The sequence below is a fragment of the Punctularia strigosozonata genome (genome assembly GCF_000264995.1).
Source record: "Punctularia strigosozonata HHB-11173 SS5 unplaced genomic scaffold PUNSTscaffold_2, whole genome shotgun sequence".
Lineage (NCBI taxonomy): Eukaryota > Fungi > Basidiomycota > Agaricomycetes > Corticiales > Punctulariaceae > Punctularia > Punctularia strigosozonata.
Window position 1 is genome coordinate 644,618 of NW_006767434.1, and position 27,640 is coordinate 672,257.

Here is a 27,640-nt window from a genome sequence, read left to right on the forward strand (position 1 = left end):
CCCCCCTCCTTCTCCCTCCTCCTCCCTCCCCCTCCCTCCCCCGTCTCCCCCATCTCCCGTCACCCACCTCCCTTCCTCTCACACTCACACTCACACTCATTTCCCGGAACCCGAACTTTTTTTTTCCCAGCCCCGGCTGGACGCACACCGGCTACGGCTCCGCGCAGGGCGACACCGCGCCCGACCACCGGCCCAAACCCGACGGCGCCTGGTCGCCGGAAGAGACGGTGCTCTACATGCTCGACCGCGTCCGCGTCGGCGAGTTCTACATCCTCTGCCCGGACAACGAGACCCGGCCCGCGCTCGACCATCTCCGCATCATGTGGAGCGCCGGAGGTCAGCGATTTCCCTCCTTCCCCCCCTGGCTTTGCGCCTTTCTTTTTTTTGCTTCGTCCGTTGTCGCTGATGATCAGGTTTCCTACGTTCTACGTTTGCAGATATCACGGAGAGCAGGCCCGCGCTCAGTCGCTGGCACCCGACGTACAAGAGCTTGTACGAGGAGTACATCCGGGACGGCCTCGCCTCTCTCGATTGAGCAAAGTTTCGCCTTCGTGGGTAATATAAATACCGCTGCGTCAAAGGAAAAAAAAATAGCATCCCTCCATAGATTTCACCCGCCTTTGGTCCTCGCTTCCCCCCCCCCCCTTCTCTTGTGATTGTACGTTTGCACGGGCCGGAAAGAAGAAGAAAAATAAAAATTCAATGTGTACACGTAAATTAGATGTTTGTCCAGATCCAGTACAGTTTGGAACCCGACCGAGTCCAGGATTCGTCCTACTCTTGAAATACAATGCGAATGCGATAGCGACGACGACGTTCTTCCTCCTCCTTTCTCTCCTCCTTTCTCTCCTCCTTTCTCCCCCACCCCCTCCCTTTTTTTCCCCCGTTCCGTCGGACGAATCAGTTGGCCAGATCGCGCGCGAAATGGAAAAAGTCGACGCTCGAGCCGTTCACGCCGTACTTGTATATAAAATGGCTCGCGACCCAGCTCGAGAACAGCGCGCGCTGGTACGGCTCCGGCAGCCGCCTCAGCAGCGTCTCGAGCCCGACCTCGTCCACGAGCGTCTTCGGTATCGCGCGGCGCATGACCCCGCGCCGGCTCGGCGCGTCCTCGAACAGGTCCGAGCCCTCGAGCTCGTCCGTCAGCTCGTTCAGCCTGCTCGACAGCTCGTCCGAGATGAGCGTCCGCGGCTTGGACCCGCCGAGCCGCGCGTGCTCCTTCCAGATGCACGAAAACTCGGCCGCCGCGTTCTCGGCGATCTTCGCCTGGATGTCCTTCACGTAGCTCTGGTAGAAGGCCGAGGGCTCGCCGTCCTTGAAGATCATCAGGTTCACGTATTCGTCCGTCGAGAGCGCGAGGCCGGCGAGGACTTCGAGCGACGAGCTCGTCACGCCGCCTGGGCGAAAGGCTGGGCATCAGAACGCCGTACGACGCATCCTGGTTAGCGCGCGGACTCACCCTTGTTGGCGCTCGAGTCCTTGAAGAGGATGACCTTGCGCTTTTCGAGGTAAAGCCGGGCTTGCTGGGTCAGGAACAGATTCGCGCCCTCGACGATGTACTTGAAGTGCGGCTTGCCCTCCGAGTCCACCAGCGCCGCCACGTTCGAGATGTTCACCGCCTCGGGACTACCACGCCATGTCAGTCAGATGCGACGACGCTACGGCAATATCGACTCACCGGCCACCGCACGGCACCAACAGGTCGGCCTTGAACCTAAGGTGTGCGGTGTTGCGGAAGTCCGTGCCGTCCACGATGACTTCGCCAGCTGCATGACGTGGCGTCAGCTCTACCGTCTTGCAAACTCATCACCAGGGGGTGCACTCACAGGGCAGCTTGACATCGTGCTCTTCGACCTTCACGAGGTACCCCTGGCTGCTCAGCTTGGACGTGTCGAAGAACGCGACGGGCTTGCGCAGCTTCGCGAGCCGGACGAGCTCCTCGCGGTCGATGCCAACCGGATCGGCAAGAACACCGGACCCGTCGATGATCGCCACCGTCTTGTCCGAGCTCAGCAAGATCTCATCTATGAGAGAGTTCCGCGTCAGAACTGTCTTTCGCCGACATGGCGAAGCCAAGGCGATACGCACTGGAACCAAGGTCGCCGTCCGGCCCGCCCGTCTGCACCTTTGTGATCTCGCTCTCCTTCAAGCCGAGCTGCTTGTAGATGCCCAGCACGTACTGCCGGATCGACAGCGAGGTCATGCCATACGTGTCGTGGGGCACGCCACCAAGCGTCTCCGCGGACTTGCCGGTCGTGAAGGACTTCCACCAGGTCTCCGCGCCGCGCGAGCGAGCGTGCACTATACGGGATGCGAAGATTCAGATGTATGCATAACGCAGCTGGAAGGAGGGACTCACGAGCAGCCCAGTCCATCATGTCGGCGGTGCCCTCGTCGGGTCCGAAGAAGAGGATTTCCGGCTTTCCGTACAGGTCGACGAGGCGCTCCTTGATGCCAGGCGTTTGGCCAGGGATGAGCAAGTCGACGATAGCCTGAGGAGTCGATCAGCGACTGAGCTTGGGCGCATATGCAAAGATACCGACGTCGACATATTTTTCGAAGCATAACCTCGGGTCCGCACCGAGCGAGGGGAGAATCGTCCCTTTGGCACCTCCTTCCGGGATATCCTAGCACGAGCCTTCAGTTATTGACCAATAACTACCGTTAGCACGCGTCCCGAGGCAACCGACCTTGTTCTTCAGATTCTGCGTGCTCGCGAGGCCGTAGTTCTCGTCGAACAACATCCTCTGGTTGATCGAGTAGTTCTCCTTGTTCCGACTGCGCACGATCCGGATGCCGCCCCGCGCGACGTCCTTGAACCGCAGGTGGAAGCCGCGGAACTCGTTCCCGATCACGAAGAACATGCCGAACGGCGTCTTCGGGTACTCGACCGACGGGAGGAACGTCGGCGCGAGCCGGAACGAGAGCGCGACCTTGGTCGGCTGGTAAAAGTTCGTTTTGAGGATGTGTCTAGGAGGAAAGATTTGGGGCTCCCGTTAATCAGCCGTCGTTGAACGACAGACGGGAGGAGAACGCACTTGTTGAAGATGAGGAAGGCTTCGAGAACTTGGAGGTCGTTCTTGTTCGGCACCGTGCGGCGGATTTTGTCGTACAGCTGTTCGTCCGAGAGCACCTGGACGGTCTGCAGCCGCTGGTACGACAGCGTCGGCCTGCGCACGTACTCGTCAGTAAACCCCGTCCTGAACAGAAACGCAACAGGGAGCGGAAGTGGCGCACGCACATCATCTGCGCTTCCTCCGCCTGGGGGTAATGCGTCATGGCAAAGTTGACGTAAAGCTGCCGGATGAGGTCCGCGTGGGCGTGGATAACCTGCGCGATGCTCTCGCGCGTAAACGTCTCCTCCCTGAACCGGCGCTTGATCGCGTTCAGCACCTCGGCGTGCGCCGGGTCGGCCTCGTTCAGAATGTTCTTCAGCGCGAGGTAAGAGGGGCCGAGCCGGTTGCAGAAGTGCTGCGCGAATATCCAGCCGCAGTCTTCGAAGGGTTGAATGTTAGGATGTGTGGAACGAGAGTGAAAGAAACGTCTGCGAGAGCTTACAAGCGTAGGTGGCTTCTTGGACCGGTTTGCCGACTCCGGTTTCCTCGTCGACTTTGAAGAAGGGGTTGTCTGGGAGGCAGTAGAGCAGGCTGGCCTCCTTCATGACCTGGAAGATCGAGTGCTCGATCGGCGGTGCTTGGGTATCAGGCAGAGGGTTGAGGTAGAGCGAGATGATGGTAATCCCATTCGAAAATTGCTCTGCAACGCATATCGTGATCGTATTCAAAGCCAACGGGGAGGCTTTAGAGACATACCAACGTATTTCCTCACTGAGTAGAGATCGTAGAAGTGGTAGAGGTTCGATAGGGCGCTGAAGAATCCCTTCGTGGCGCCCATTTTGTATCCGATAACTAGGCGCCTGGTCCATGTTGGTCAGATTTCGGTCCGAACACACGGCGCGGGGAATGTGTTACCTTTCCCGGCTTCCCTCGACCTCGAACACCTCGATGACAGGCCCGTAGCGTTCTTGCACGCTCCACATAACGCGCTGGTAGATCTCGAGCGTGTTCTCGCTCGCCTTCTCGAGGAAGCTGGCGTCGCTCACGCTCCGGATATCGGTCTTTCCGTTCGACGTCTTTGTCTCCGAGGATGGAAAGTGACACCTGTTGACGAAGTAGCATCGGAGCTGTTGGGAGGCCGTGGCGGAGATGGAGCCGGCCGAGCGGAAGGTCTCGAGGCGGAACGCGTTGGATGGTGTGGAGGCGTCGAGGTACAGTTCGTCGATCCTGTACGCGCGAAACCATGATCAGTGCCGCGTCGGACCGAGACGCGAGAAATGGGCACGGACCTGCTTTCACAGGTAGCGCCCGGACCGTCCGTGGCCGTCTTGCCGGGCGCGCTGGTGTGTATGAACGTCGCGCCGCGCTCGTCGACTTTTTCGAGGTCGATGACGAGCTTTCCGGGGTCGTGCTTGGTGTAGGCGAGGACCTTGGCGCCGAAGAGGGCGATGATGTGGTCTGCGATGACATCGACGGCCGTGCTGGAGAAGTAGGTGTCGTCGATGCCGAGCGAGGTGTAGAACCAGTTGACTTCGTTAGGCACGAGCGGCGCGGGGATGAAACCCTGGTCGAGATTGCGATGAGCGTCTCCGTTCGTGGTATGCAAACGATGTTAGAGCGTCTGGTGCGCACCTTGGCCGCGACGTTTGCCTGGACCTTGGCGCGCTGCTCCTCCTTCTCCTTGAACACGGGCGTCGAGTAGCCTGATTCGTTCTTGATTCGGTGCAGCGACGGATCGCTCGCGGCCGCGCCGCCGGCGGTCGAGTATGAGCTCGGCTGGCCGGGCACCGCCAACTTATTACTGCTCATCGTAAGATAGTTCTGCTCGCTGGCTGTCGTCGTCTACGGTGTCGTCGAAGATGGTCTCGGGCGGCGAGCTCAGCGGGAAAGAAACTGGATCAGAGATTGGGTTTTCACGGGGCAACTCGTGCAGTCGAACGTGAAGTCTGTGAAGTCATGGTGCCGAGCCTTATATAGGCATGGTTGCGGTCCCCGATCCTGGGTCTCAACAGCGCGACAATATCCGGACCTAATTCCCGGCACACCCATATTTCGACGCGAGCGGTCGAGATCCGAACCCTCATACGAACCGGTGCAAGCGTCCGGACCATCGCCCGGCGGTGTCTCACTGTTGGGTTGACCAATCATCGGCGTGTCCCTGTAGCCTGTGCATCGCTCGATCTATTTCTGGCAGTGCGGCTCGGTGGTTACGGCCTGTGGCGAGTGTCGGTGCAAGGTACAGGGAACAGGAAGATCCGCGAAAAAAAAAAGAGAGAGAACTGCATGGGAAGGATGGAGAGGCGGTACGAACTTGTCCCAGCGCGGCCATCTCGCCGCGCGACACAGGCCTAGACGAAATCAGCTTTGCCTTTGACTTTCGTCATCGCTCTCCTGGATCCTTCACCTTCGTCGATCCTCACTCAGGTGCTCACCCCCAGTCCGAGGCGCGACTGATCACCCCGAGGTCTCGGGCCAAATGAACAACGGCTCGGACGCAACGGTCAAATGACGAAACCCGTGCTTTGGCGACGAAACGCGAAGAAATGAGCACGATCCGTGTCACCTGGCGCCAACATGCGCCCCGGGACCTTCGCGAACGGTGGATCATCTTGCGCGTTGCTCGCGTCACTGGACCCGCCGAGGTTAGCGAAATGCCGTCCAAAACCTGTTTCTTCCGTGTCTGGCGCGCTTTGTTTATATTACCCGACGACCGTGTGCGGCATGTGCTCATCCTCGAGCAACGTGGCGAATATGGTGTCGACGCACGAGTTCGTTTGGCTTGCGCCGTGCCACGAAGACGAGAACGGGTTCGAGCCGAGGAGGCGTTGATACAAATTTGCGTGGCAGAGCTGGGGGTGATCTCCGCCGGCTCGTACGGACTGCGACGGTACATGCTTCCAGCGCATGCAGGGTCGGAAGGCGTCCCAGTTTGCTCAAATGCCAACTGCTGAACGAAAATACGTCTGATCTCCCTCTTGGATTCTCAGTGCGAATCGATCGACGGAGAAGACCCTTGTAAAACTCCGTTTGTGCCATGCTACTACCTCTAAGATTAGGCCGAGTCTGGCCAGGACACGTCTTGCCCATGTTTGTTTTCCCAAGAAAGGGGTTCAAGACGCGATCCTTCTTCTAGATTTATGTGTGCTCTGACACCGGAATTCCTTGCATGTCGTTCTTTCGCCGCAGCTCAACCGCTGCCGACGCTGCGAAACTGCTGGCCCCGTCTCTGCTGCCGGGTGCTGCCTTATCTCCCTGACACCTGTCACTAGGCAGAGGTTGCAAAAAGCGAGCCATAAGTCTCGTCTCATGGATGTGCAACATCTTCAGCGTCGTTGTTCGACTTTGATCCTATCCGCCCTCTGGAAACATGTCACACATGATCTCGTGAAAAGACGATGCGATTAAGGTTATGTCCCACGAAAGGCGGGAGCTATAAGGTGGCTTATTCTTAACCTTAATTCTCACCCGACGCTGTCAGATATGCGATATGAGTTTGATTCCTCCCTCACGTTCTGGCTGAACGTCGCAGTCGGCGAGCTCTTCCTCTTTTCCCTTCATCCTCCCAAATGCCTCGCCTGGGTCCAGCGCTGCGAAGGTCCGGCGGGAAAATCGTTCCCGCCATTCTCCCAACGCTGGACTTGACGAATCCGAATGACAGGGAGATCGCCAAAAAGTGGCACGTCATTGCGGTGTGCAGAGTGTTCCTTGCCTCGCTCCTCGCTTATCTTGCGGTGTATCACCACCATACTGACCCTGTTGTCCCAGTTTGATATGCGTAAAACGGCGAAGAGGTACCTGCACCCAGGGAAGAAGCTGGCAAGTCAAGATCCGGATGCCGTCGATAGGTACATAGCCAAAGTTAGGCTCGCCTTTTCTCTGCCAGGAATGTCGTGCTGCGATCGCTCACCACGTTCATCATCCTGCAGCTGTGCGAGCAGTACCCTTTCTTCCGTCGGTACGACGACGCATGGCCCATTCGCAACTATATCGGGCAGCATCTCGAGAACCTTGTCCACGAGAACAGACATAGACAATCGGCGCGCTGGAGAAAGACTCTTCTCATGCGCCATGTCGGGTACAAACAATTTGATCTAGGAACTCCGGGGCCCGGTCCCTCTAAAGCGCGTCGACGTAAGAAACGACCTGCTCAAGATTTCATTGATCTCAGCATGGATACCGACGACGACGACGACGACCCGGTCTTCGCGCGGCTGCAAGCCCAGAACGCGAGTTCCTCCTGTCGTACATCCGATCCGTCTTGAATCGCTTTCTCTAGGCTACCTCGAGCATTAGTGCGCCTCCTGCGACGAGTCATGAACGTTCGGCGGGCCCGTCATCCGTGGGCGACACGCGGGAGTCTCTCTTCGACACACATTTGGACCGGGATCCCCATTTGCTGTCAACTGCACGCGAATCGGACCCCATCGCAGCGTTTTTGACCAACCTAGAGGTCTCGCTCCTCCATCTGCGAGTCGTCCTGGGGAAGCTCGGTATCGAGGGGAGGGTGAGTCCATCCGCAGGGGAACCAGTAGGACTATACGAAAGCCCAAATGTACTTCCTTTCCTTAGACCCAGCTCGACGATCTCTGCGGTTGGGAAGTGGACGAGCGGAACGCCTGGCTGGACAAGCAACTCCGTCCGCAGACGCTCGGCGTGATCACGCCGTACGAGCTGCGGGTGATCAAGACGGCGATGACGAGACGAGGGCGCTATCTGAAAGATGCAAACAAGGAGAACGAAATGTAATTTTTTTCCCCGCTTATGACTCCGTTCCCTGCTCCAAATGAGTCTATATGTAATTTTGCTCTGTAATCTTCCGTTGTGCCTTGTCGTCGCGCTCTCACCGGACCGCTTGCGGCGCGTCGCGTCGCGCTTAGACACGAACACGTGAGCGTGATTCCGAGAGGGTCCCATCAAGGCTCATCAAGGTGCCTCTCCAGCACCCTGGCATGCCCTTCGATCATCTGATGGCTCTGCGGTGCCCCCGGAGGTCTACGCGCCTGCATTCCTACCGCGACTCATATCGAAGCCAAGTCATTACCCATAAAATCCCGCTGACCACAGCTCCTCTGGTGACGATCCTCAATGGCGGGTAGCACAACGTCTCCGGCGCTCGAGAGCGGCTTGAAGGCTTTTGGCGACCGCTTTCCGCACCCGTTCACGACCAACAATGAGCTGGGTTACGGAAGCTTGACGCTGCCGGGCAGGGATCGACCGAGGACGCTCGTGGAGCTGCTAATGTGCAAGCTTTCATCGACGATACGAGAAAAGCCGAGATGGCACGAGAAGTTCCAGGACCCGGCGGTTCAGCAAAAGTGGAGGGAGGAGGTTCTTGAGCAGCAAGGGGTGTCGGTGCCCAGAAACCTAGCGTTGACGCCAAATATGGTAGAGTTTGCCATGCAGGTTGCTCATACGATTCTGACACGAAGGCTACAGATCAACTATGTGCTCGGGGAATTGACCGCATACGCGTCATTGAGGGATCCCGAAACGGGGATAGAGGTGCGTTTGACACAATGTCATGACTGAAGTAGTCACCTGCAAAGGACTAACGTTGACCGCAGGTAGGCCCCTACGACCGCATTTGGAAGTCGGATGAGCTGGTACCGGAGGACCTCCGCCTCGAGCTCCTGGATGCGATCTCTCCGTTGGAGAACGTGCCCGAAGATGAGAGGGACTGGCATCCCCGTTCCAATGGTCAGGTCCTCGACCTAGTTCATCCATCCCTGTACCCGATCGTTTACGGTACGACCTTTGACACTTCCGGAAACCGGGTGCGTGCCCCGGTTCCAGAAGGCGATGCAGAGGAAGAGGACGGATTCCTGTCCGAATTATTTCAATGGATACCTTCCGACTTTGCCTTCAAAGAGGACAAGAGGACCATAGAGCTCGTCTCGCCATACATCAACAACGTCCACCCGTCGGACCACAAGAAACTCTACGATGTCATCCCGAAGCTGCTCGAGAGAGCCGTGCCCATGTTCGACCGGGTGTTGTCGGACCTACGAAGGGAGATCGAGTTGCCGTTCAGAGTGGGGCCCAGCAATGGACCTGATTGTATTTGGCCGGGAGAGGCAAGCGTTTCCACCCTCCTTATGATTTGCTACCATCGCTGACGAGCATCATCCTGATAGGAAAACGTATATGGCGAAGATCTTGATTGGAACAATCTGCATTGGCCTCTGCTCTCTACGCATGAACTCAGGTTTCCCGACGCGCCCTCCGAGTACAACGGTGGCTTGGACGACGTAAAGCTCACCGAGCACCTATCCAATTGGAGGGGCTTTCAGGTGATTGTTAAGCTTGCAAACATAATGCTCACTCCGGAGAAACCTGCATACGAAGGGGGTAGTTGGCACGTGGAAGGCGAGCATCGGGACACTAGTTCTCTTCTGATATGAGGGACTGATGCTGTAACTTCCAGGCATGAAGAACGAAAGCATAGTTGCCTCCTTCATATACGTGAGTGCTTCTTGTGCAAATGCATATGAACGTGAGCACGCAGCTGAGGGTCTCCCTGTCAGTATTACGACTCCGAAAACATCACGGAATCTAGTCTCGCCTTCCGAAATGCGACGGCTGAGCCGGACGACCATCATCAGCACGACTTCGAATGCATGTGGCTCCTGTACAAATACAAGCAGTGCATGACTTTCAGTCCACTTGTTTTCTGTTAAGGCGCTAAATGATTTCTAGGTGGGAAGCTACCTCTCAGGAGATCGGTGAAATCCCGACGAAACAGGGACGCACGATCGCGTTCCCGAACATTTACCAGCACAACGTGGGCAAATTCGAGCTCATCGAAAAGTCGAAGCCGGGGCATCGCAAGATATTGGTCTTTTTCCTCGTCGACCCCACAACGACCGTGCCCAGCGCCTCTACGGTGCCCGCACAGAGGAAGGACTGGATCCAGCGCGCCGTCGTCGAGGCTACGGCAAACCCGAGATCGCTGTGGTCAAGATTGCCTGCGGAGATTATCGACATGATTCTGGAGTACGTATACTCTTATGCGATATCTTCGGAAGATGCGGTGCGGATTCGGGAGGAGTTGATGAATGAGCGCACTCAATTCGTCGAATTCGTCGATGGCCAACGGTTTAACCACCCTTTCAATCTGTGGTATGCCCTTTCAGTATTATCATTGATGCATGTCCGCTCACTGCTTTTCCACCAGTGAGCATTGATATGACGGAGATTATACTCTACCTATTGGTGGATGTGCCATGTATAGGGTATTGATGCTCATGCCCGATATCAAAGCCCGGGAAGCTTGAAACAAAGGCGCTCCCTCAATTTATAGAAGTGACAAACGTATTCCACATGCACATCACTGCGGACTGGCATATCGTCACTGTACGAAACCTTTCCTCCCGGTCTCCAGCTCAAGTCGACCCTTTCGTCTACCGGTGCAACAGTATGAGACGCGCAGCTTGCCGTACGTGCACGTGTTAAGGCGCGTTTCGTTTACGTCTCATCGCGAAGGTTGTGCGAACGTAAGAGCCTAAGAGGGCGTCGTAGCATCTTCGATTCTCATGTTCTATAACCTAATGTCATGTTGATTCAGGCATGCTATATCTATCCGACATCGGTAATGCAACCGTTGACTTTTCCCTCCCTCTCAGAGCTAGGATGCAGGCTCTCATTCCGAGGCCTGAGATACGCTGGCGCCCGTCGATGCCTCCACCAATGGACTCAACGGATCCTGCATACCAGGGCCTCGTCGAAAACTGGCATCACATCACCGTAAGTCGCTCGAATACATCGACGGAGGTTCGCGGTGTATCCTATCACGCCAATCGTTATTCGCCAGTACGAAATGCGCATTGCGGCGCGTAAACATTTACGTCCGTCGACGAGGCTCAGAGATCAGGACCAGGCAGCCGTCGACGCGTGCGTCGTTGATGTGTGTTGTCCGTTGAGCTAGAATACACGCGACGACTGCTTACCTGCCCACTTTCTCGCAGATCTGCAAATCATATCCCCTCCTTCGTCGCTACGATGGCGTGTGGCCCGTAGAGGACTACCTCGACCAGTACATGTGCAATATGAAGTCCAAGAAGGGGTATCCAAGTTTCTGGAGAAAACCGTACCACAAGCGATATCCCGGATCTTACAATCCGCACCGTCACCCGCCTTCCTCTCGTCCTGATCCATCAAGGCGCACAACTGTCCGTCGCAAGAGACAGATCACGGAGGACTTCATCGACCTCACCCACGGTTCGGACGATGAGCCTGATTCTGAGAATCGACGAACACAGAATGTCGGTTCCCTACGTAATCGATATGATGTCAAACTCAACTCACACTCTTCCAGGCGGCCTATATGGGTCGTGGAGAATCATCTCGTTCGTCGTACACCTCACAGGCACGCACCCCCCTTTCGGATAGGTTGCTTAACAGGATCCCGGTTACGCTCCCCTCCTCCTCTACGGATGCCATCGCTGCATTCCTCGAAAATTTGGAGGTATCGTTTGGCCATCTCGGGGCTGTTCTCAAAAGCCTTGGTGTAGTCGGAAAGGTGCGCACAGACAGGTGCCAACCAAGACGGGTGTCTTGTTTATATCAGTGTTCTTAACCAGGCCGAGCTCGATGATTTGGCGTGCTGGGAATCGGTCGAGCGCGACTGCTGGCTTGACCAGGAACTCCGACCGCAGACACACGGCGAGATCACGCCTTACGAGTTGCGGTTAATCAAGACGGCACTCACGAGGAGAGGGCGATATCTAGAAGATAGCGGGAAGAGAAAGCAGCGCGTAGAGTAATCAACGAATTGTCTGTCACGGAATCTTGAAGACATCAAAGATGGTCCATTCATTATCTGTGTCCGTGTTGATTAAGCGTAACGCGTGGCACGTGCCCGTGTTTTTCGCCTCACGAGCGCGTCGCTTGTTGAATGACACCCGCGGTCATGTATCACGAAAGGTGGAGATGGTTTCCACTCGGCCGACGAAGAACCGGGAGCTTATCGTAGCCCGATGAAGTGACCTTTCTTCGCTCTCCCTCTCGGTGTCCATTGACGCTGCATCCCAGTCAACAGTGATGCCCGACTTGATCCCTAAACCGGACCCTCAAACGGTCAAATCGCGCTGGTTGAGGGACATACTTGAGGAGTTGAACCCGGATTTCCCCACCGAATGGCATGCTATGACCGTGCGCGGAGCACCTCTCCCCCCCTCCACGCGCATACGAGATAATATTTTCTCCGCAGTATAAGATGCGTGTGGTGATACAAAAGCATCTTGATCCGAATAAGTCGATGGGGCAGCAAAACAAGGACGCCGTCGACCAGTGTGCAAAGGAGGTCAGATTATTCATGCTCGTGTTGCTTCGTCGTGCCTCTTGTCGGGACAGGCGCGCGTGCATTGCACACACGTTCAGGGCAGGCGGCTTGCTTACTACGTTTGTTCCAGATATGCGAACAGATCACGTACTTTCGACAGTTCGAGGGCGCTTGGCCTACTCTGCTGTATATGGAGCAGTACATCGTCCACAACAAGGGGAAGAATAGAATTCGCGGCGATCTGTCCGGTCCATGGCGTGAACCCCGGTTGGCTCGCAACCACATACACGAGAAACGCCGCCGACGCCGGTCGTCGTTCTCGCCGTTCAAGTCTCCGAAACCCATTCGACGCGTGGTCATGCCAGCCGCGGCGAAGACCCAGAGCGACTTCATTGACCTCACAACGGATTCGGACGACGAATCAAGGGGCACTGCCAGCTGCAGCGCGGCCGCTCCCCGGCGCCGGAGCCTCAGCCCGCTTCGGACCAGGAGTCGCAACGTCGCTCGTTCGGGAGCCTCTGGCCTGACAGCAGTCGACGAAGACGTCAAGGTCAGTTACCCCGTCGTGCAAGAAGTACCCTACTGACCGCTCCGTGCTTTGCAGCCCTCTATCAGTGCCCCTCCAGCCCTGGAAGGTAAACGGCGGCCCGTTCGCCCGTTCGTAGGCAAGCCCCGGTCGCCCCCCGCTCCGTACCGCCCCATTGGAAGTTCCATTGGTGGGCCTTCGCAACCGGCATCAGCCCGTGCGAATCCAGTGCAGGCGTTCCTGGGCAATCTGGACGTGCCAATGGGTCATCTTTACCCCATATTTCACGACTTGGGCATACGTGAGCAGGTCAGATGTTCAACATCTCTCTGTCTGCATGCTGCCACTCTGAAAGTACATAGCGCTGACATCTTTCTGCCCAGGCTGCCCTTGACGAGCTCGCGAGATGGGACGCTAGCGAGCGCAACGCTTGGCTAGACGGCCAGCTTCCGTCGCGCGAGGAACAGGGCAAAATCACTCCTTTTGAAACACATGTTGTGAAGAGGGCTTTGATGAAGCGCGGAGAATACCTCAGAGCGTCCGATAAAGAGAACAAGGCCCCATAGGTCTCAATAGTCGAGTTAACTTGCATGTATTGTTCCGTCTGCCGTTATTTCTGTGCTTGTCTTGTACGGTATCGATGTTTATTTTGATCTGTTCTCTTGATTTCACTTTTTTCAACTATCGCTTGGTGTAGGATTTTGGATGTCACGCGTACGAGAAGCCGCACGTGCGCGTTACGAGACGTGTATCCGCCGACCAGAAGTGGTGGTGTGTAATAGGCGTGCGCCATATGTACGTATACGTACATTCGATGGCTACTATTCCCACTCGCCGTGTCGATACATAAGATGATGGATCTCCTTTGTCACCACCACTCACGGGTCGTCCATCCCTTCCACAGTTCCACCATTGCTGTAGCGGTGACTCGGACCATGTCCGAGTTGATCCCAAAACCACAGAACAGAAAGTCGAGAAAGCCGCAAAAGACGCCGCCCTCGCTGACGGATATACTGGACCAATTGCACGATGAAATCATTGACAACTGGACTACGATAAGCGTGCGTAGGCTGGAATACGACTTCGTGCTACGATCGTGGAATGACCTGCCTTTTGTCTAGTACGATATACGCAGGACCTTGCAGAAACATTTGGACCCCGAGAAATTGATTTCACAGCAGGATGCAGCTGCTATCAACGCGTGCTTGGATGATGTCAGTAAGAGCCACGTATGCGGTAACATGCACACCCATTTAACTACTACCGCGCGCAGATTTGTACACAGTACCCAATTTTTCGACGTTATGAGGACGCGTGGCCTGCATGCCAATATGTGGAGCAGTACCTCTTCTGGAATTTGACGAAAAATCGGCTTCAAGGCCAAGCTTGTCGTTGGAGGCAGACAATGTTGATGTGCCACCGCTCATACCCGTCATACCGGAGGCGCATCAGACTATCGTTAACAACGAGGCGCCCCGTCCGCAGTTGTCGGAAATTAGATACTATCACCCGGAAAAGAAGTCAAGCCGAATCTACGGACTCGAATATCGCAGACCGTGCCGAGAACGAATCGAGCGCTGCGCCGCGTCTACAGGGGACTGATCCGCCTCAGGAAGAGGTGCGTACTCGGGAATATCCTTCCTCATCGCAAGGAAATCTGAGAATGCGCTTCAGCAACTTTCCGTGAGTGCTCTGCCGACTTTGGGTTCGAACAATACGCGACGACATCTGCGGGCTTATGTGGGCAAACTTCGACCATCCCCGTCTGCCTTCCTGCCTCGGGGCAAGTCGACCGCTTCGGAGGGTGCAAGCTTAAGTGCAGATGCGGTCGACATATTTCTGAGCAACCTGAACGTCCCTATGAGTCATCTCTCCGGCGTTTTCCACGGGCTGGGCGTTTCCGATGAGGCTAATCTGAAAGTTCAGAACTACAACCTGTCGCTGATGCTCTTCCCCGTAGGCCCGGCTGGATGAATTGACCCGGTGGGACGCCATCGAGCGGAACTCCTGGTTAGATGCGCAACTCCTTCTGGGAAAGTGGGGCGAGATCACTCCCTTTGAGTTGCAGGTGGTGAAGCGGGCCCTGATCCAGCGGGGAGAATGGCTCGGGATGTCGGAGAAAGAACATGTCGTCTAGTATTGTGATCTCGTGCGCATGCCCTGTTCGAACAATGTGGAATGTGTAACAATTACCCCTAGTGTTTGGATCCTTCTATTATCTGTAGTATGAAATATGGAATAGCATCCCGTTCCTAGTGATGCGCTTTCTCGTCCGATGTCGTCTCAGACGCCGTGTCTCCCTCGGCCGTACGTGCGTCTTGCGCAGCTTCCCGAGCAAGTTTCGTGTCTCCCAGCCCGACGCCAATCTCTTTCACGACTAACCATGCTGGTATCAAGCTGATTCCCCACAGGCCGAAGTTGAGCGCCGAGCCCCCAAAGACGGCGAACGTGTGCACGCTGCTGAGGCCATACGAGACCGCCTGGGCGGCAGACTCGGTCCCACGCAGGAGCGCTGCCACCCGAACGACGTCCTCCGTCGTGGGCGCGAGGTGACCGACGACGAAGTAAAGGTAGAGATAGTTGAGTTGGAAACCGATGACGAGGAAGAGGAAGAGCGCAAAACCGGCCCCGAAACCGGGCGTGTCCCAGTCGTAGGTCGGGTGCGTGTGTCGGTAGCGTGTGGTGAGCACCGTGGACCATATCCACCATCCGCCTTGCAGGCCGAGGACGACGAAAAAGGCTGTGCGAGCGCGCTGTTTGAGGCTGATGGATACGCGATCGAGATACCACTGCAATACAGTGTGAGCGGCTGCAAGACACCCGCTGGAATGCTGATGGACTTACCCCGAGAAGGTTGCCCGACGCCAAGGCAGCGATGGCGGAAAGGAAGGAGCCAAGGGCGCGAGCTCGTACGCTGAACCATACTACCGGGAACGGGTGAGGACATTACAGTGGAAAACGACCGGACCCAATGCTTACGTGATTGATATGTGAACATCACGGCTTCAGAGTATACGGCTTGTGCGATGAGAGGCACAATAAGCAAGAACTGGGAAGTAAGGGCCATTGTCAGACGATGCATGGCGATGGGGAGCAAACCAGGCACACGTTTCGGCTGAAGAAGATCTTCGCGGTGGCCTTGAGCTCGGCCTTACTGGAGCCCATAATCTCGAGGTGCACAACCCGCCCATCAGTCCTTTCCACCTTCCGCGGCGGCGTGAGAAGAAGGCCCGCGAACGGCGCGAGCGCCTGCAGAACGATGAAGACGATGTAGACCGTGTACGAGACTTTGCCGGCGTTCCCGTTCTTAGCGTTGATTCCGAGGTTAATCGCGCCGCCGACGAGCTGGCCGCCGATGCGGAAGGAGAGCCAGAAGCCGAGGAACTTGCCCTGATTTTGCGGCTCTGGGTATGCAAGCGCGATCGCCGCCTCTGCCTACGACGTGAAGTTAGCTCGGTTGTAGTAACATGTCGGGTTGCGGACGCACCATCCAGAAGATACCAGCGCTGATCCCGCACAGCGCGGCTCCGACGAGCACGAACCACTCGTTTCCGTATCGGTTGTTGGTGTAAAGGCCTGCGGCGTATGCTAAGGATCCGTGCTTAGGATTAGTTCTATGATGAACAAACGGTAGTACACATACGTGCGTAACCCATAGTTCCGATGATGAGGGTCGCTTTTATGCCGATCAAGTTGACGATAGCACCTGCATGTTGTATGAGTATCAGCACAGGACGGTCGTTGAATCATACTCACTCGAGAAGTAGCACGATACGACCATACTGGAGAAAGTCTGGTCAATACCCATTGATCACCATACAGATATTACGCACAGGCAAAATGTCAGGGCATTGGCCGCGCTACATGGACGGATCAGCACCTTTCATATATTCAAGGTCGGTCCAGGAGAGGAAACTAACTTGACAAGGTACGGTTCTATTGCTGGAGGTTAGTGCACCGCACCCTGACCATGTATGTACTGAACTTACTCTCTTCGCCACCGGCACCTAGCGAGTTCATCGCGCCCCAGATTCCTACGGAACGGAGAAGATCAATACGACGTTCAATATGAACATGGCAAGGCGGCATACCCGGGGCGAGGAAATTGCATATACCAAGGATGAGAGCGTTATAAAACGTCGATCTATACCTAGACGTCGAGCCATCGTGTCAGATTCGGTATGCGCTACAACCACGAGATCGACATGCTCACCATCTCGGCTTCTTGTACGAGCGCGTCACCGTGATCTTCTTGGTGCCTTCTTCGACAGCGGAAGACATGCTTGAAGCTAAAGAATCGCCGAGCAGCAGCAGGCAACAGGGTACGGGACCGATACGCTATCTCTTCTTTGCATCTCCAACCTTCTTTTGAAGGCCGTCCAAAGACCTACGAGCTCGAGCAGATCATACTGGCTAATTCAGGACAAGGATGGCGTTATTTCCGAACGCAAGGCGACACGACGGCTCTCCGGGCCCGATAACGAAGGAAGGAAGGGGACGCAGAGGTGGAGAATCCCGATGCTCGATTGGATATTGCACTGGTATTGCTCATTCGGAGGCTTCGATGTTGCAATCGCGTCAGGCACCGCAGGAACCCCGACTAGCGCCATTATCAATGTTATACCGACTCCCGCCGTACTGGAAGATCTGTAGGACCATATACTAAGAAATGGGTACGAAGACGGAAAGAAGGTGCCAAAGAGCGAGAAAAGCCCAGATTCGCGATCGTTTCGTGCCACAGACTGGCAGCTCACGCCATCATCCGTCGCTTTGCTAGGTACAGTACTTGACTTGCGTTCCACACCTCTACCATGCGGCGCCGAGCGTCTGCAAAAGAGTTGTCCAGGAGTCCACGACGGCCCACAGAGTATGTCTTAGTTATAGTGTACAACCTGCCCAAAGAACTTCGTCAGCACACCAAAGAAACCGTAAGAGAGAGACACCGAAGCGGGCGCTTACCTTCTCGCCGCCTATCATCGCCTCCTCCTCGTGCCCCCCTTCGATCTCCTTCTTCGCACCATTCTGCCCGTACGCCTTCACGCGGCTCGTCTCCCATTCCCATGCCGTCGGCGCGTCCTTCCCGCCGTTGAAGAACGTCTTGCCCGTCGAGGACGCGACGGGCGAGTCGGAGAGCGGCGCGAGGCGGACGGAGCGCGAGAACTGGGCGAAGTAGAAGACGCCGATGCGGCGGTAAGGGACCTGGGCCGGGTCGGGCGGGGCGACGACGCGGTGGATGGTCGGTTTGAGGAAGCCGCCGGAGAGGACTGGCGATGCAACGGGTGAGCTGCGGACTCGGAAGAGGGGGAAAGGAGAAAGATGAGACGATGCGTACAGTGTAATGCGTCGCCGAGGTTGATGACGAGCGCGTTGGGGACGTGCCGGACGAAGCGCCATACGTTGTCGGGCATCTAGTGTTCTCGCTCGTCAGCTTCACTCTATGATACACAGGTGAAAACGAGTTACGTACGAGGACCTGGAGCGAGACGATTGGTTGCGAATACAGTACTGGTAGGGTCATATAGAGCATGAGTCTCGACCGTTAAAGTGTATGTGAGTGAAGGGCGTACGGGAAACGCTGTTGAAGTCGGTGTGGCCCTGAAGGCGCACGCCGGCCGTTTTGCTATCCTCTTCCGGGGATGGCGGGTGGTAGAGGGCGTACCGGAAGAGGTCAAACTGCTGCTCCGGGTCCTTCGCGAGGTTCCAGAGGTAGGTCGGCGGGAGCTTGAGCACGAGCGAGAGCACCGAGAGGATTTTGCGGTAGATGTGGTCGTGGTTGTACTTGTTGAACTCCGCGATCTCGTCCACAAGGGGACGAAGCGCGGGCGGGAAGACGCGTTCCCGAGCGTCGGGATTGAGGATGGCCTGGGCGCCGAGGCTGAAGTGCTCGATCTGGTCCCGGACGCCTTTGAGCTGCCAGTGCCCGCGCGGCTTGTAGCCGGTGAAGTCGCCCTCTTCGAGAATCTTGGCCGCGTACTTGGTTTTGTCCTCTTCGGAAACTCCGTCGAATGCGTATTGCGCGATGCTGAATTGCCTGAGGAGAGGAAGAGGACGGTGTCAGGGCGCAGATGCGAGCGATCAGGATTGAAGGAAGTACCGTTGGATGGTTTCGGGATTGAGGCCGTGTCCGGTAGCGTAGATGAAACCGTCTCGGGTGAAAGCGTCGCCAATGGTCTTCACCACGGACTCGGGCACTTGCTCGTACTCGTCGCCGGTGACAACGCTCAAGTCTAGCGTCTCGAGCTTCGCGTAGTCAACTGGAAATCGGAGGAAAATGCCGAGATAAGAACAAAAGGAACAAAAGGAGTTGGCATGGGCGCGACGTACATTCTTTCTGAGACTCTGGGGGGAAGTCGAACTTCGGGATGTCAGCGAGGACGCCTGGCATGGTTTTTCAAAGCGCGGTTGAGCAAGAGGAGAGGGTCGCGATGTGTCCCGTTACAGCGTCCGATGGTATATGCAGCTTGAGCTCGTCCACTGATATGGCGGTCATCGGTACCCCGGATGGCGTCAGAGAAGTGCAGGAGCACGAATGTCTTTGCATTGACAACTCTAATCAAGCGGCGGGTGCCCTGTAAGTGCGTCGGCCGAGATCGTGCTTAGGTTATATCTGTGCACCATGTTGTTGAGAGCGGGAGTATGGCGCGAGCAGCACGTACGCCTGGCCAGCAGAGCTCGACGTCGTTGCAGCAAACCAGTATAGCAACGATGTCGGTGAGTCACCGGATTTGGCCGATATTGTGTGGAAAAGTCCCTCGGCTCGTGATATTTGGTCAAATTCTGCAGTTTGCCTAACCCTCTACCTTTGCGTAATCTTGTCAAGTCCACGGATACCTGCTCTCATTGGCCGCTAGTATTGCGTCGAAATCCTGGCGCGGTAGGCGATGTAATTTCGAACTCCCCATAGGGGAAGGAGTTGGTTTCACCTCCGCCAATTAGGGATCGGTTATTCCAAGCACATCAAGCTCGTGCGTTTAGACCAGAACACAGGTACCGTCCATTATTGAACTATAATTTAGCTTCGGCAAGGTCCATTCTAGGAAAATACACGAAAAGTGCCTCATGTTTCGCCCCACAAAGATTGCCGACCCACGGTAGTCTCGGGCGGGGCAGATTGAGCACCACTTTACTACCGTTGGTACGTACATGTGGCAAAAAGCCTTGACGGTACCACTCTGCCACCATTCTGCTGCTAATCTGCGCGACAATCATAGCCCAACAACTTAGCTTGTTATTGAACCATCTACGTATTTCGTCGTGCGAGGATTTTTCATTTTTACCACCATCTCGAGACCGAATACCATGTTGACCTTGCTCCATTGAAGATGAAACCTGCTTCATGGCTAGCTTCAACGCCGAGTGCACGTGGGCCGGTCGCAACGCTGATCGTACACGTCGCACGAACTCACCGATGTTCCAAGTCAGCGCAACAGCAGCGACGGACAATTCCGCGCCTCGGTGTTTGAACCCACTCTGAACCTTGGCTATCTCGAGCTTCTTGAACAGGCCGTGCGTACGTACGACTGGTGGCGTTTTTATCGGACTAGCCGGCGCACGCCGTCTGCATCTGACGTGCCGCACACTCTAGGTTCATGCTGTCAGGAATTTTAGTGCGGTCTTCTACTCCGGCTTAGCGCAATCTGAGTTGCCGTTTTATCTCGACCGATGATGGAGAACAACAAACTTGAATTCAGTGGCGTCGCCACTGGCCACTATTCAGGTCTCCGAACATGAAACGATGTTTATGTCCCCTTCACGACTTATATTCCTCTGGTCGCGTTGTCGATTCGAAACCGTGTACTTGAACGAACCTTGATATGATTTCCATGGCCGGTACGCCCATCCCAACCCCGCGCTTCATGCTCTTATAATTCGTCTCCCATTCAGATTCAACAAAAGCGACTACCGCGAACTCCCAGTTCTGTAATGTACACAGGGAATCAGGCGAGCTTGGTGTTGTGAACAATGCAACGTGTGTACAGCGGTAACAGCAGAAGAGGTGAGTGTACAGAGACCAGCGATACGTACTACTTACATCATCCAGTCCAGGAAGATGGCCAATCCTGACTCCCACAGCCTGGAAACATGCACTGAGCCTGACAACATGCTACATGACCTCGGCGTCCGGCTCCGGGCACAGTTTGAGGAGATCGGGAGTATGGTAGACCTAGATGCGGCCATCGGTGTCCATCGAGTGTCTCTCAAGCTTCGTGTGGAAGGAAACCTTCTCCGATGTTGGTCCTTGCGCGAGCTGTCGCTCTGCCTTGCGCACCGCTTTCGTCGCACAGGGAACGTCGCCAATCTCACTGAAGCACTCGAAGTCTGCAAGGAGCAGGTCAGTATAGCACCTCCGGTCATGTCCGGGCTTTGCGCTCGTCAACTCGCAGAGTTGCTTCACATGCGGTCAGAATACTCGTGCAGCCCTGAAGACCTGGAAGAGGCCGAGCACGTCTTGGACGAGAACTTTGATCCCTGGGTAGCCGCCGATGCATCCCATGTCGCACTTGACGTTGACTTCCTGAGGTATTGCTCCGCGAGGCGCCTCGGATCTCCGGCAAACATCGAAGAGACGATATACGCACTGCGCCAGAAGCTATCTCAGCATCCGACAGAGAAGTGGATCTACCAGTGCTGGCTCGGACTGGCGCTACGCGACCTCTTCGCACGGGTCGGCCTCCGCGAAGATATTGACGAGGCGGTCAAAATGTCGTGCGCCGCTGTTGCCGCATGTCCCGCCCGACACGTTTCTCGTTCGCTCGTCCTCAGGCAGTGCTCACTGGTGCTAGTAGCGCGATTTCGCGCCTTTCAACTCGAGGAAGACGCACGGGAGGCCGTAAGGATCCTCGTGACCGTGCTCAAGATGCTCCCGCTTGGACATGGGGAACGCCATCGATGCCTGGCAGAGTTGGCACGCCTGTTGCTCGACGAGGGCTCGCCTGTCTACGATGTGGGCGAGGCATTAGGTTTTCTGTGTCAGGCAGTGGAGGATACATCCGGCAGCCCACGCAGGCGCATCGAGGATACCGTGCGGCTGCTTAACGTGATCAAACGCAGGTCGGGCATGGACGCTCCCGCGAACGAGGCACTTGTGCGCGTATATATCGGCGGAGTCGGGCTGATGGTGGACGCGGCGTCGGACGTCGGTTGGACGCCGGAATCGAGACTTCGCGCTTTGCTATCCTCCGATGCGCTGCCCGCGGAGGCGGCAGCGCACGCTTTCAGGTCGCTTCACCAGCAACTTGCGATATATCTACTCGACCGAGGGAGAGCGTCGGTTTGGGCTTGTACCGGGGGTGAAGTAACGCAAAAGAGCCACGATTTGAGGGGTGTGGTCGCATTTCAGGCACAGCTGGGGAGCTCGTTGGTGCCCAAGGAATACGCGGATATATCCTTGGCGGCGGAAAGGGGCCCCGTGGTGCTGCTCCTCGAGAGCGAGGCGGCGTGCTTTGCGATTGTCATCAGGTCGCCGACCGATCAACCGCGGCAGGTACCCCTCGCGTCTGCTTCTTCCAAAGAGCTGGGGCATGTTAGGTCCTCCTGGGAGAACATTGCCCGGCGAGCATATGGAGATATCCAGAATTCAGTCGCCATCACCGGTGATGTGGGCGGTGCCAGAATTATGCCCCTCATGGCGCAGGACTCAAGTGCGGACGAGGAGCTCGTGTCGATACTGGAGAATCTGTGGTGGATGGTCGTTCAGCCGGTTGTGCACGCGCTGGGTTTGAAGGCGAGTAAACTAAACGAATGGCATTTCCGTCTTTGCCTGACCAGTGAGTTCCGCAGAGAAGCAGCGGCCGCACACGGCCTCGCGTATGGTGATGCCCTACGGGAAAATTCAGCTTCTTGCCCCTTCATGCTGCCGGTATTGGAGATTACCAATGCAGCGACTACATGGTGTCTTCGTATACCCCGACACTCGCGGCATTGGTTGACGCTCGCAAGTCTTACAGATCCCGGGGATGTCATGACCCCGGAGGGACTAGAATGCTCCTGACCGGCGTGGCGGAACCCAAGCAGGGATGGACAGATCTGGCGCTCGTGGCGGACGAGCTTACGGAGGTCGCGAACGCCGTCCCGAACACAGTATCTGTCTCGCTGGCCCCGTGCGCGGACCCGAGCACGATCTTGGATCTCTTTCCGCGCGTGCAGATCTTCCATATCGCCTGCCATGCGCGGCAGGATCTGGTCGAGCCACTCGGAGGCGGGCTCGTCGTGCGAGACGGGGTGGTGACCGTGAAAGAGCTTGGCGCTTTGCACGCCGACGACGGGCTACTGGCTTACCTCTCTGCCTGTGGGACCGCGAGGGGCGACCCCGGACAACCGAACCAGACTATCCACCTTGCCACGGCGGCGTTGCTCGCCGGTTTCAAGAGCGTTGTCGCCACCATGTGGTGCGCATCATCATCCTCTATGTTCTTTATGGTGCCCTGAACTAGTATAACAGGGATATGGACGACGGCGATGGGCCTGTCGTTGCGGGCGCGTTCTACCGCGCGCTGTTTCGAGACGGAACGGTGGAGCTTGATCTCGACGCGGTGCCGTATGCGCTAGACGAGGCCGTTCGAATGTTGCGAGGGGCTGGGGTGTCTCCGATGCGCTATGCGCCCTACATCCATTTTGGCATCTAGAAAACAACTTCAGTGTCGAAACAAGGTGCGAGCGCGTTGGTCTTTCGATTGTACTAGCCATGCATTTCGTTAGGTCGGAGCATTGCAAGAAGAGGGCCTTCAAAGTATGATATCCGGCAGCATATCTACTGATCGGTAGTACCTGGTTTTCTCGTAGAACATCCGTAAGGTATGTTTACATTGCTTTACATTCAATACAGTACAATTTTCGCTTCGGCGGGTATGTATCGTAAGCACGTTGAGGTAGGAGAATACATCAGCTTAACGTAGAACGTAAGCCTCGCATGTCGGGGACGACACAGGCACGAACAAGCGCTTGGCTATATGCAGCTTATACTAATCAACCGGAACGAGGATATTGCCAGCGAATGCTCCTCGAGAGTGGTGCAGGATTTGCGTGTCATGGCAAGGAACGTCCCGGCGACGCGCTTCATCGGCCTCTGATACTGCGCGGTGGGCGGCAGCACATCGGGTCGCAAGTGGGCAGCGAGCGCGCACTGTGACGTTTATGAGGTGTAGTGAAGCAGATGGTAAGCCCTGTAGGCTGTTGGACGCCAAGGCGAGTGAGGACGGAGGGTTGGTGGTGGTGCGTCACTAGTCCTCCTCCATGTCGAGATCGCCCTCGACGCCGGCGCCCTCGCCCACGTCGTCAAAGTCGACCGCGTTCGCGTCCTGGTCCCACTGCCCGTCCGCGTCCGCGTCGCCCCAGGCGTCTTCGCCCTCGGCGTCCGCATCGGGGAGCATCAGCTCCTCCGCTTCTCCGGGCGGCGGTTGCCCGTTCGTGATTACGGGACCGGAGGTGGACGTGAGCGAGGATTGGACGAGCTCGAGCACTTCGTTGATTTGGGCTTCGGTGAGCCGGTCCTCGAGCTCTTCGACGACGGTGTAGAGCTCGACGGCGGTCGTCGGCGCGAGGTTGGCCATCTGCAGCTTCTCGGCCTTGGTAAGGCCATACGGAGCGAGACCTTTAAGGAGGGTGGTGATTCCTTGCGGCGTCTGGCGCGCGGTGGGGTGGTACGGCGCGTCGAGGTACTGGATAGCCTGGGGATGTAACAAGAGATGAGGGTGGGTTCGTCGGTAAGGATGGGGGCGAACTCTTACCTCAACTTGGATGGTACGGAGGTGCTCGCAAGTCTGTTGATCAGTTGAATTGTGAGTTGGCACGGCGCCGGCAGCCTCTTCCTCTTTCTTGATGCGCTGCGCGGTCTTGGCGCGCGCGAGGTGGTCCGCCTCGAGTTCTTTGAGAAGGCCGAGCACCTCAAAGTTGGAGAGCAACGCCGCTCGAGGGTTTATCACCTTTCGTTTTTCGTTTCGTCAGGATAAGCTCCATGTCCTCGAGGCGATCGCGAGGAACAGGACCGACCTCCATGGGGGGGGGGGGAAAGGAAAGCCGAGGAAAGAAAAGAAGATAAAACGGGGAATATAGATGTGGCTGTGCACTCGTCGCACCTCTTCGTCTTCCGTCCTGCCTTGGCGCGCGGAAGTGACTGACTTTGTCTTCGTCTCCGACTTCGTCTTCGTCGACACCACAGCGACAATACCGGTCTACAAATACAACCCTACAAACTCACAATCAAACACGATGAATCGAGGTGACCGATCAGCCTGGTCTTTGTCCATACTCCAAAGGCTCATTAAAGAAACCCTTCGTTGGACCCAGGCCAACCACCACAACGCCCGCCGTCGCTCGCGCCGCCCACCGGTCTCGGACAACAACTTCCCACCCAAGGGCTCGGGCCGACGGGAACGTACCGCGCGGCGTACCCGCAATACAACAACCACACGCTCCCGCCGCCGCGGACGACGCTCATGCCCGGCTTCCCCGCGCTCCAGGCGGCGCAGGCGCAGAGCCAGACCCGGCAGCAGAACGCGGGGGGTCTTTCGCCGTTCGGAGGGCAGGGGCAGCAGCGCGGGTCGAGCGCGTTTGCGTACAGCGGGATCGGCCAGCAGACGACGACGGGGAGCAGCGGGCTCGGGGGGCAGCCGATGCCGCCCGCGCCGTCGAACGTGTCCGGCCAGCAACAGCAGCAGCAGCAGCAGCAACAACAACATCCGGCGGCGACGCCGTCGCTGTCGTCCGCGAGCGAAGTGGGGCTAGATCCGAACGACTTTCCCTCGCTCGGCGCGGGGTCGAACGGCAATAACGGCGGGAATAACGGCGGCGGCGGCGCTGCGCCCGTGGCGAGCTATGCGAGCCAGGCGCAACAGCAGGCGCAGCAACAGGCGTCGCAGATGGGCGGAGGGGCGCAGAGGGATTTTACGCCGGACGACTTCCCGGCGTTGGGTGGGCAGCAGCAACAACAGCAGCAGCAGCAGCAGCAGCAAGCGCCTAGTCAAGATGGGCCACCGCCGGGACTGGGCGGATACGGTGGTGCTGGGGCGAACGGGGACGGGCAGGCGACGGTGCCGCAACCGAGGCAGCAGACGCCTGGGTTGCTGAACCTCGGGCAGGCACAGGTGCGGAGTGCGAGCGCGCAGGCGCAGGAACGGGTGCGCGTTACTTGCTCTGTGCAGACAGAGAAGGGTCTCACGAAATGTGCATTCCTTAGCATCAACAGCAACAGAGTTATACCCTCAAGCAGCAGGCGTGGCCGTCGCCGAGCGTGTCGAACGCCCCGCCCTCCTCGTTTGCACAGCAGCAGCAACCACAAGGTCAACAACCTCCGAACGGCGCGAACGCCACCGCCACGCAACAACAACAACAACCGCAACCGCCTAGCGCGCCGCCGGGCGTGCTCCCCCCGCACCTCCAGCAAGCCCAGCAGCAGGCGGCGGGCTACAACAACGGGAACGGGAACTCGCTCGCGACGGACTCGGCCGGGCCGTCGGCGGCGGCGCTCCCGCAGACGCCCGCGCAGCAGGTGCTCGTGTCCGCCGCGGACCGCTGGGGCCTGCTCGGCCTGATCGCGCTGATCAAGAGCGACAATCTGAACGCGCAGCTGTTGAGCGTCGGGACGGACCTGGCGACGATGGGGCTCGATATGCAGCATCAAGGGTGAATGTTCATTTCATCTATCGTCGCTTCTTTGTTTCCTGTAATCTGTCCGGCTTATACCCTTTCGCACGCGCTCCTTCCTGCTCCCCTTGTTTTTTTTTAATCATGTGTTTTTTCTGGGCCTTTTTTTTTCGTCTTGTTTTGTCGGGGGCTCCAAAATGCTGATGTTATGTGTCATTGCGTTTCTACTCGATGGTGTTTTGGGTTTTTTTTTCCAGCGCGCTCTATTCGACGTTCATCACGCCCTGGGCGGACTCGTCCGCGGCGCGAGGGATCGAGCCCGATTTTTCGGTGCCGGCGTGCTACGCGAGCGTGAACACGCCGCCGCCGGGGCCGGCGAAGGCGCAGGCGTTCAGCGACGAGACGCTGCTGTACGTGTTCTACGCGTGTCCGCGGGACGCGGTGCAGGAGGTCGCGGCGCAGGAGCTGTGGAACCGGCAGTGGCGGTGGCATAAGGAGCTGAGGGTGTGGATCACGAAGGAGGGCGTGGCGCAGGGGGAGGGGATGGCGAGGAAGTTTCCTGGCGGCGAGCAGGGTGCGTCCTTTTTTTCTTTTCGTCTGAGTTTGTGGTTGACGGAACGGGGCGGTGGTGCTGACGCTGTGTGGGTTTTGGCAGGAGTGTACTTCTACTGGGACCCGGATACTTGGCAGAAGGAGCGCAAGGAGATGTTGGTGCGGTACGACGACCTGGAGGAGAAGACGACGCCGGCGTTCGTGCCGAACAGCGTCGTGCTGCAGCCGATGGCGCAGGCGCAGCAAGCGCAACAGGGGCAGCAGGGGCAGGGGCAGCAGCCATCCGGACACGGCGCGATGGGACAGATGCCGGTCGGGATGAGGCTCGGCGGGGTGGGCCAGGGCCGGTTCGCGCAGGTGGGCGTGGCGGCGATGTGAGCCGCGGGTGTCAAGAGACCCGGATTTCTGGCGAAAGTATACGCCTTTGTCGATTCGAGTTTCGACGAACCCCCCCCCTGAGATATCCCGTTTCCGACTCTGTACGTTTACTGCAAAACTGTAATGCGCTACTACTACATATTACCATCCGGTTTTACGAAACTTGGTCATTCCTCCTCCCCTCCTCGAAAGGAAATATGCTTTGTATGACGCGTCGCGAGGGCCTCTCTCTTTTTTTTTTTTTTTTTTTTTTTTTTTTTTTTTTTT

General features: G+C 57.0%; 10 protein-coding genes across 10 annotated transcripts in view; 6 read left to right on the forward strand and 4 right to left on the reverse strand.

Moving 5' to 3' along the window:
• PUNSTDRAFT_49580 (NAD-specific glutamate dehydrogenase) overlaps window positions 1–4,973 on the reverse strand; it is a 6,792-nt gene extending 1,819 nt beyond the window's left edge. Inside the window, exons 1-16 of the mRNA XM_007379813.1 lie at window positions 4,689–4,973; window positions 4,346–4,620; window positions 3,972–4,283; window positions 3,813–3,916; window positions 3,559–3,756; window positions 3,242–3,494; window positions 3,039–3,170; window positions 2,691–2,970; window positions 2,544–2,627; window positions 2,360–2,492; window positions 2,089–2,301; window positions 1,827–2,024; window positions 1,679–1,766; window positions 1,460–1,626; window positions 436–1,397; window positions 131–334 (exon numbers count right to left, since the gene is read on the reverse strand). Coding sequence (XP_007379875.1) covers window positions 901–1,397; window positions 1,460–1,626; window positions 1,679–1,766; window positions 1,827–2,024; window positions 2,089–2,301; window positions 2,360–2,492; window positions 2,544–2,627; window positions 2,691–2,970; window positions 3,039–3,170; window positions 3,242–3,494; window positions 3,559–3,756; window positions 3,813–3,916; window positions 3,972–4,283; window positions 4,346–4,620; window positions 4,689–4,865 — 3,111 coding nt within the window. The 5' untranslated portion in view covers window positions 4,866–4,973 and the 3' untranslated portion in view covers window positions 131–334; window positions 436–900. The remainder of the gene's footprint in view (window positions 1–130; window positions 335–435; window positions 1,398–1,459; window positions 1,627–1,678; window positions 1,767–1,826; window positions 2,025–2,088; window positions 2,302–2,359; window positions 2,493–2,543; window positions 2,628–2,690; window positions 2,971–3,038; window positions 3,171–3,241; window positions 3,495–3,558; window positions 3,757–3,812; window positions 3,917–3,971; window positions 4,284–4,345; window positions 4,621–4,688) is intronic.
• A 1,649-nt stretch (window positions 4,974–6,622) lies between these two features.
• Window positions 6,623–7,831, forward strand: PUNSTDRAFT_141062 (uncharacterized protein; the record flags this gene model as incomplete). Its single annotated transcript, XM_007379814.1, has 5 exons — window positions 6,623–6,745; window positions 6,822–6,914; window positions 6,983–7,282; window positions 7,333–7,560; window positions 7,626–7,831. The coding sequence occupies 5 exons, from the start codon at window positions 6,623–6,625 to the stop codon at window positions 7,800–7,802; spliced, it is 921 nt and encodes a 306-aa protein (XP_007379876.1). The 3' UTR covers window positions 7,803–7,831.
• A 310-nt stretch (window positions 7,832–8,141) lies between these two features.
• PUNSTDRAFT_118210 (uncharacterized protein) lies at window positions 8,142–10,369 on the forward strand (the record flags this gene model as incomplete). Its single annotated transcript, XM_007379815.1, has 8 exons — window positions 8,142–8,441; window positions 8,493–8,558; window positions 8,621–9,136; window positions 9,191–9,422; window positions 9,481–9,518; window positions 9,581–9,699; window positions 9,753–10,175; window positions 10,231–10,369. 8 exons carry the CDS (start codon window positions 8,142–8,144, stop codon window positions 10,238–10,240), a joined length of 1,704 nt encoding a protein of 567 aa, XP_007379877.1. The 3' UTR covers window positions 10,241–10,369.
• Window positions 10,370–12,095: 1,726 nt separating this feature from the next.
• PUNSTDRAFT_141064 (uncharacterized protein) lies at window positions 12,096–13,472 on the forward strand (the record flags this gene model as incomplete). The annotated part of the gene is made up of 5 exons (XM_007379816.1): window positions 12,096–12,206; window positions 12,265–12,357; window positions 12,467–12,886; window positions 12,941–13,171; window positions 13,246–13,472. 5 exons carry the CDS (start codon window positions 12,096–12,098, stop codon window positions 13,426–13,428), a joined length of 1,038 nt encoding a protein of 345 aa, XP_007379878.1. The 3' UTR covers window positions 13,429–13,472.
• A 293-nt stretch (window positions 13,473–13,765) lies between these two features.
• Window positions 13,766–15,062, forward strand: PUNSTDRAFT_118212 (uncharacterized protein). The gene is made up of 5 exons (XM_007379817.1): window positions 13,766–13,923; window positions 13,984–14,076; window positions 14,136–14,480; window positions 14,537–14,770; window positions 14,823–15,062. The coding sequence occupies exons 1-5, from the start codon at window positions 13,798–13,800 to the stop codon at window positions 14,997–14,999; spliced, it is 975 nt and encodes a 324-aa protein (XP_007379879.1). The 5' UTR covers window positions 13,766–13,797; the 3' UTR covers window positions 15,000–15,062.
• Window position 15,063: 1 nt separating this feature from the next.
• On the reverse strand, window positions 15,064–17,181 carry PUNSTDRAFT_118213 (MFS general substrate transporter). Its single transcript, XM_007379818.1, has 12 exons — window positions 17,076–17,181; window positions 16,954–17,012; window positions 16,852–16,896; window positions 16,783–16,798; window positions 16,696–16,722; window positions 16,619–16,644; window positions 16,506–16,568; window positions 16,350–16,450; window positions 15,971–16,297; window positions 15,842–15,911; window positions 15,707–15,786; window positions 15,064–15,651 (listed from the first exon to the last, which is right to left on the reverse strand). Exons 1-12 carry the CDS (start codon window positions 17,141–17,143, stop codon window positions 15,115–15,117), a joined length of 1,419 nt encoding a protein of 472 aa, XP_007379880.1. The 5' UTR covers window positions 17,144–17,181; the 3' UTR covers window positions 15,064–15,114.
• A 273-nt stretch (window positions 17,182–17,454) lies between these two features.
• PUNSTDRAFT_96982 (Clavaminate synthase-like protein) lies at window positions 17,455–19,412 on the reverse strand. The gene is made up of 7 exons (XM_007379819.1): window positions 19,187–19,412; window positions 18,957–19,116; window positions 18,430–18,893; window positions 18,330–18,367; window positions 18,195–18,270; window positions 17,822–18,126; window positions 17,455–17,754 (listed from the first exon to the last, which is right to left on the reverse strand). Exons 1-7 carry the CDS (start codon window positions 19,245–19,247, stop codon window positions 17,737–17,739), a joined length of 1,122 nt encoding a protein of 373 aa, XP_007379881.1. The 5' UTR covers window positions 19,248–19,412; the 3' UTR covers window positions 17,455–17,736.
• A 1,551-nt stretch (window positions 19,413–20,963) lies between these two features.
• PUNSTDRAFT_130576 (uncharacterized protein) lies at window positions 20,964–23,487 on the forward strand (the record flags this gene model as incomplete). Its single annotated transcript, XM_007379820.1, has 3 exons — window positions 20,964–22,669; window positions 22,744–23,250; window positions 23,304–23,487. 3 exons carry the CDS (start codon window positions 20,964–20,966, stop codon window positions 23,485–23,487), a joined length of 2,397 nt encoding a protein of 798 aa, XP_007379882.1.
• A 173-nt stretch (window positions 23,488–23,660) lies between these two features.
• PUNSTDRAFT_124232 (uncharacterized protein) lies at window positions 23,661–24,856 on the reverse strand (the record flags this gene model as incomplete). The annotated part of the gene is made up of 3 exons (XM_007379821.1): window positions 23,661–24,528; window positions 24,589–24,783; window positions 24,851–24,856. The coding sequence occupies 3 exons, from the start codon at window positions 24,854–24,856 to the stop codon at window positions 24,082–24,084; spliced, it is 648 nt and encodes a 215-aa protein (XP_007379883.1). The 3' UTR covers window positions 23,661–24,081.
• A 213-nt stretch (window positions 24,857–25,069) lies between these two features.
• PUNSTDRAFT_141069 (uncharacterized protein) lies at window positions 25,070–27,532 on the forward strand (the record flags this gene model as incomplete). Its single annotated transcript, XM_007379822.1, has 5 exons — window positions 25,070–25,079; window positions 25,148–25,977; window positions 26,037–26,482; window positions 26,701–27,017; window positions 27,099–27,532. The coding sequence occupies 5 exons, from the start codon at window positions 25,070–25,072 to the stop codon at window positions 27,371–27,373; spliced, it is 1,878 nt and encodes a 625-aa protein (XP_007379884.1). The 3' UTR covers window positions 27,374–27,532.
• Window positions 27,533–27,640: the final 108 nt, after the last annotated feature.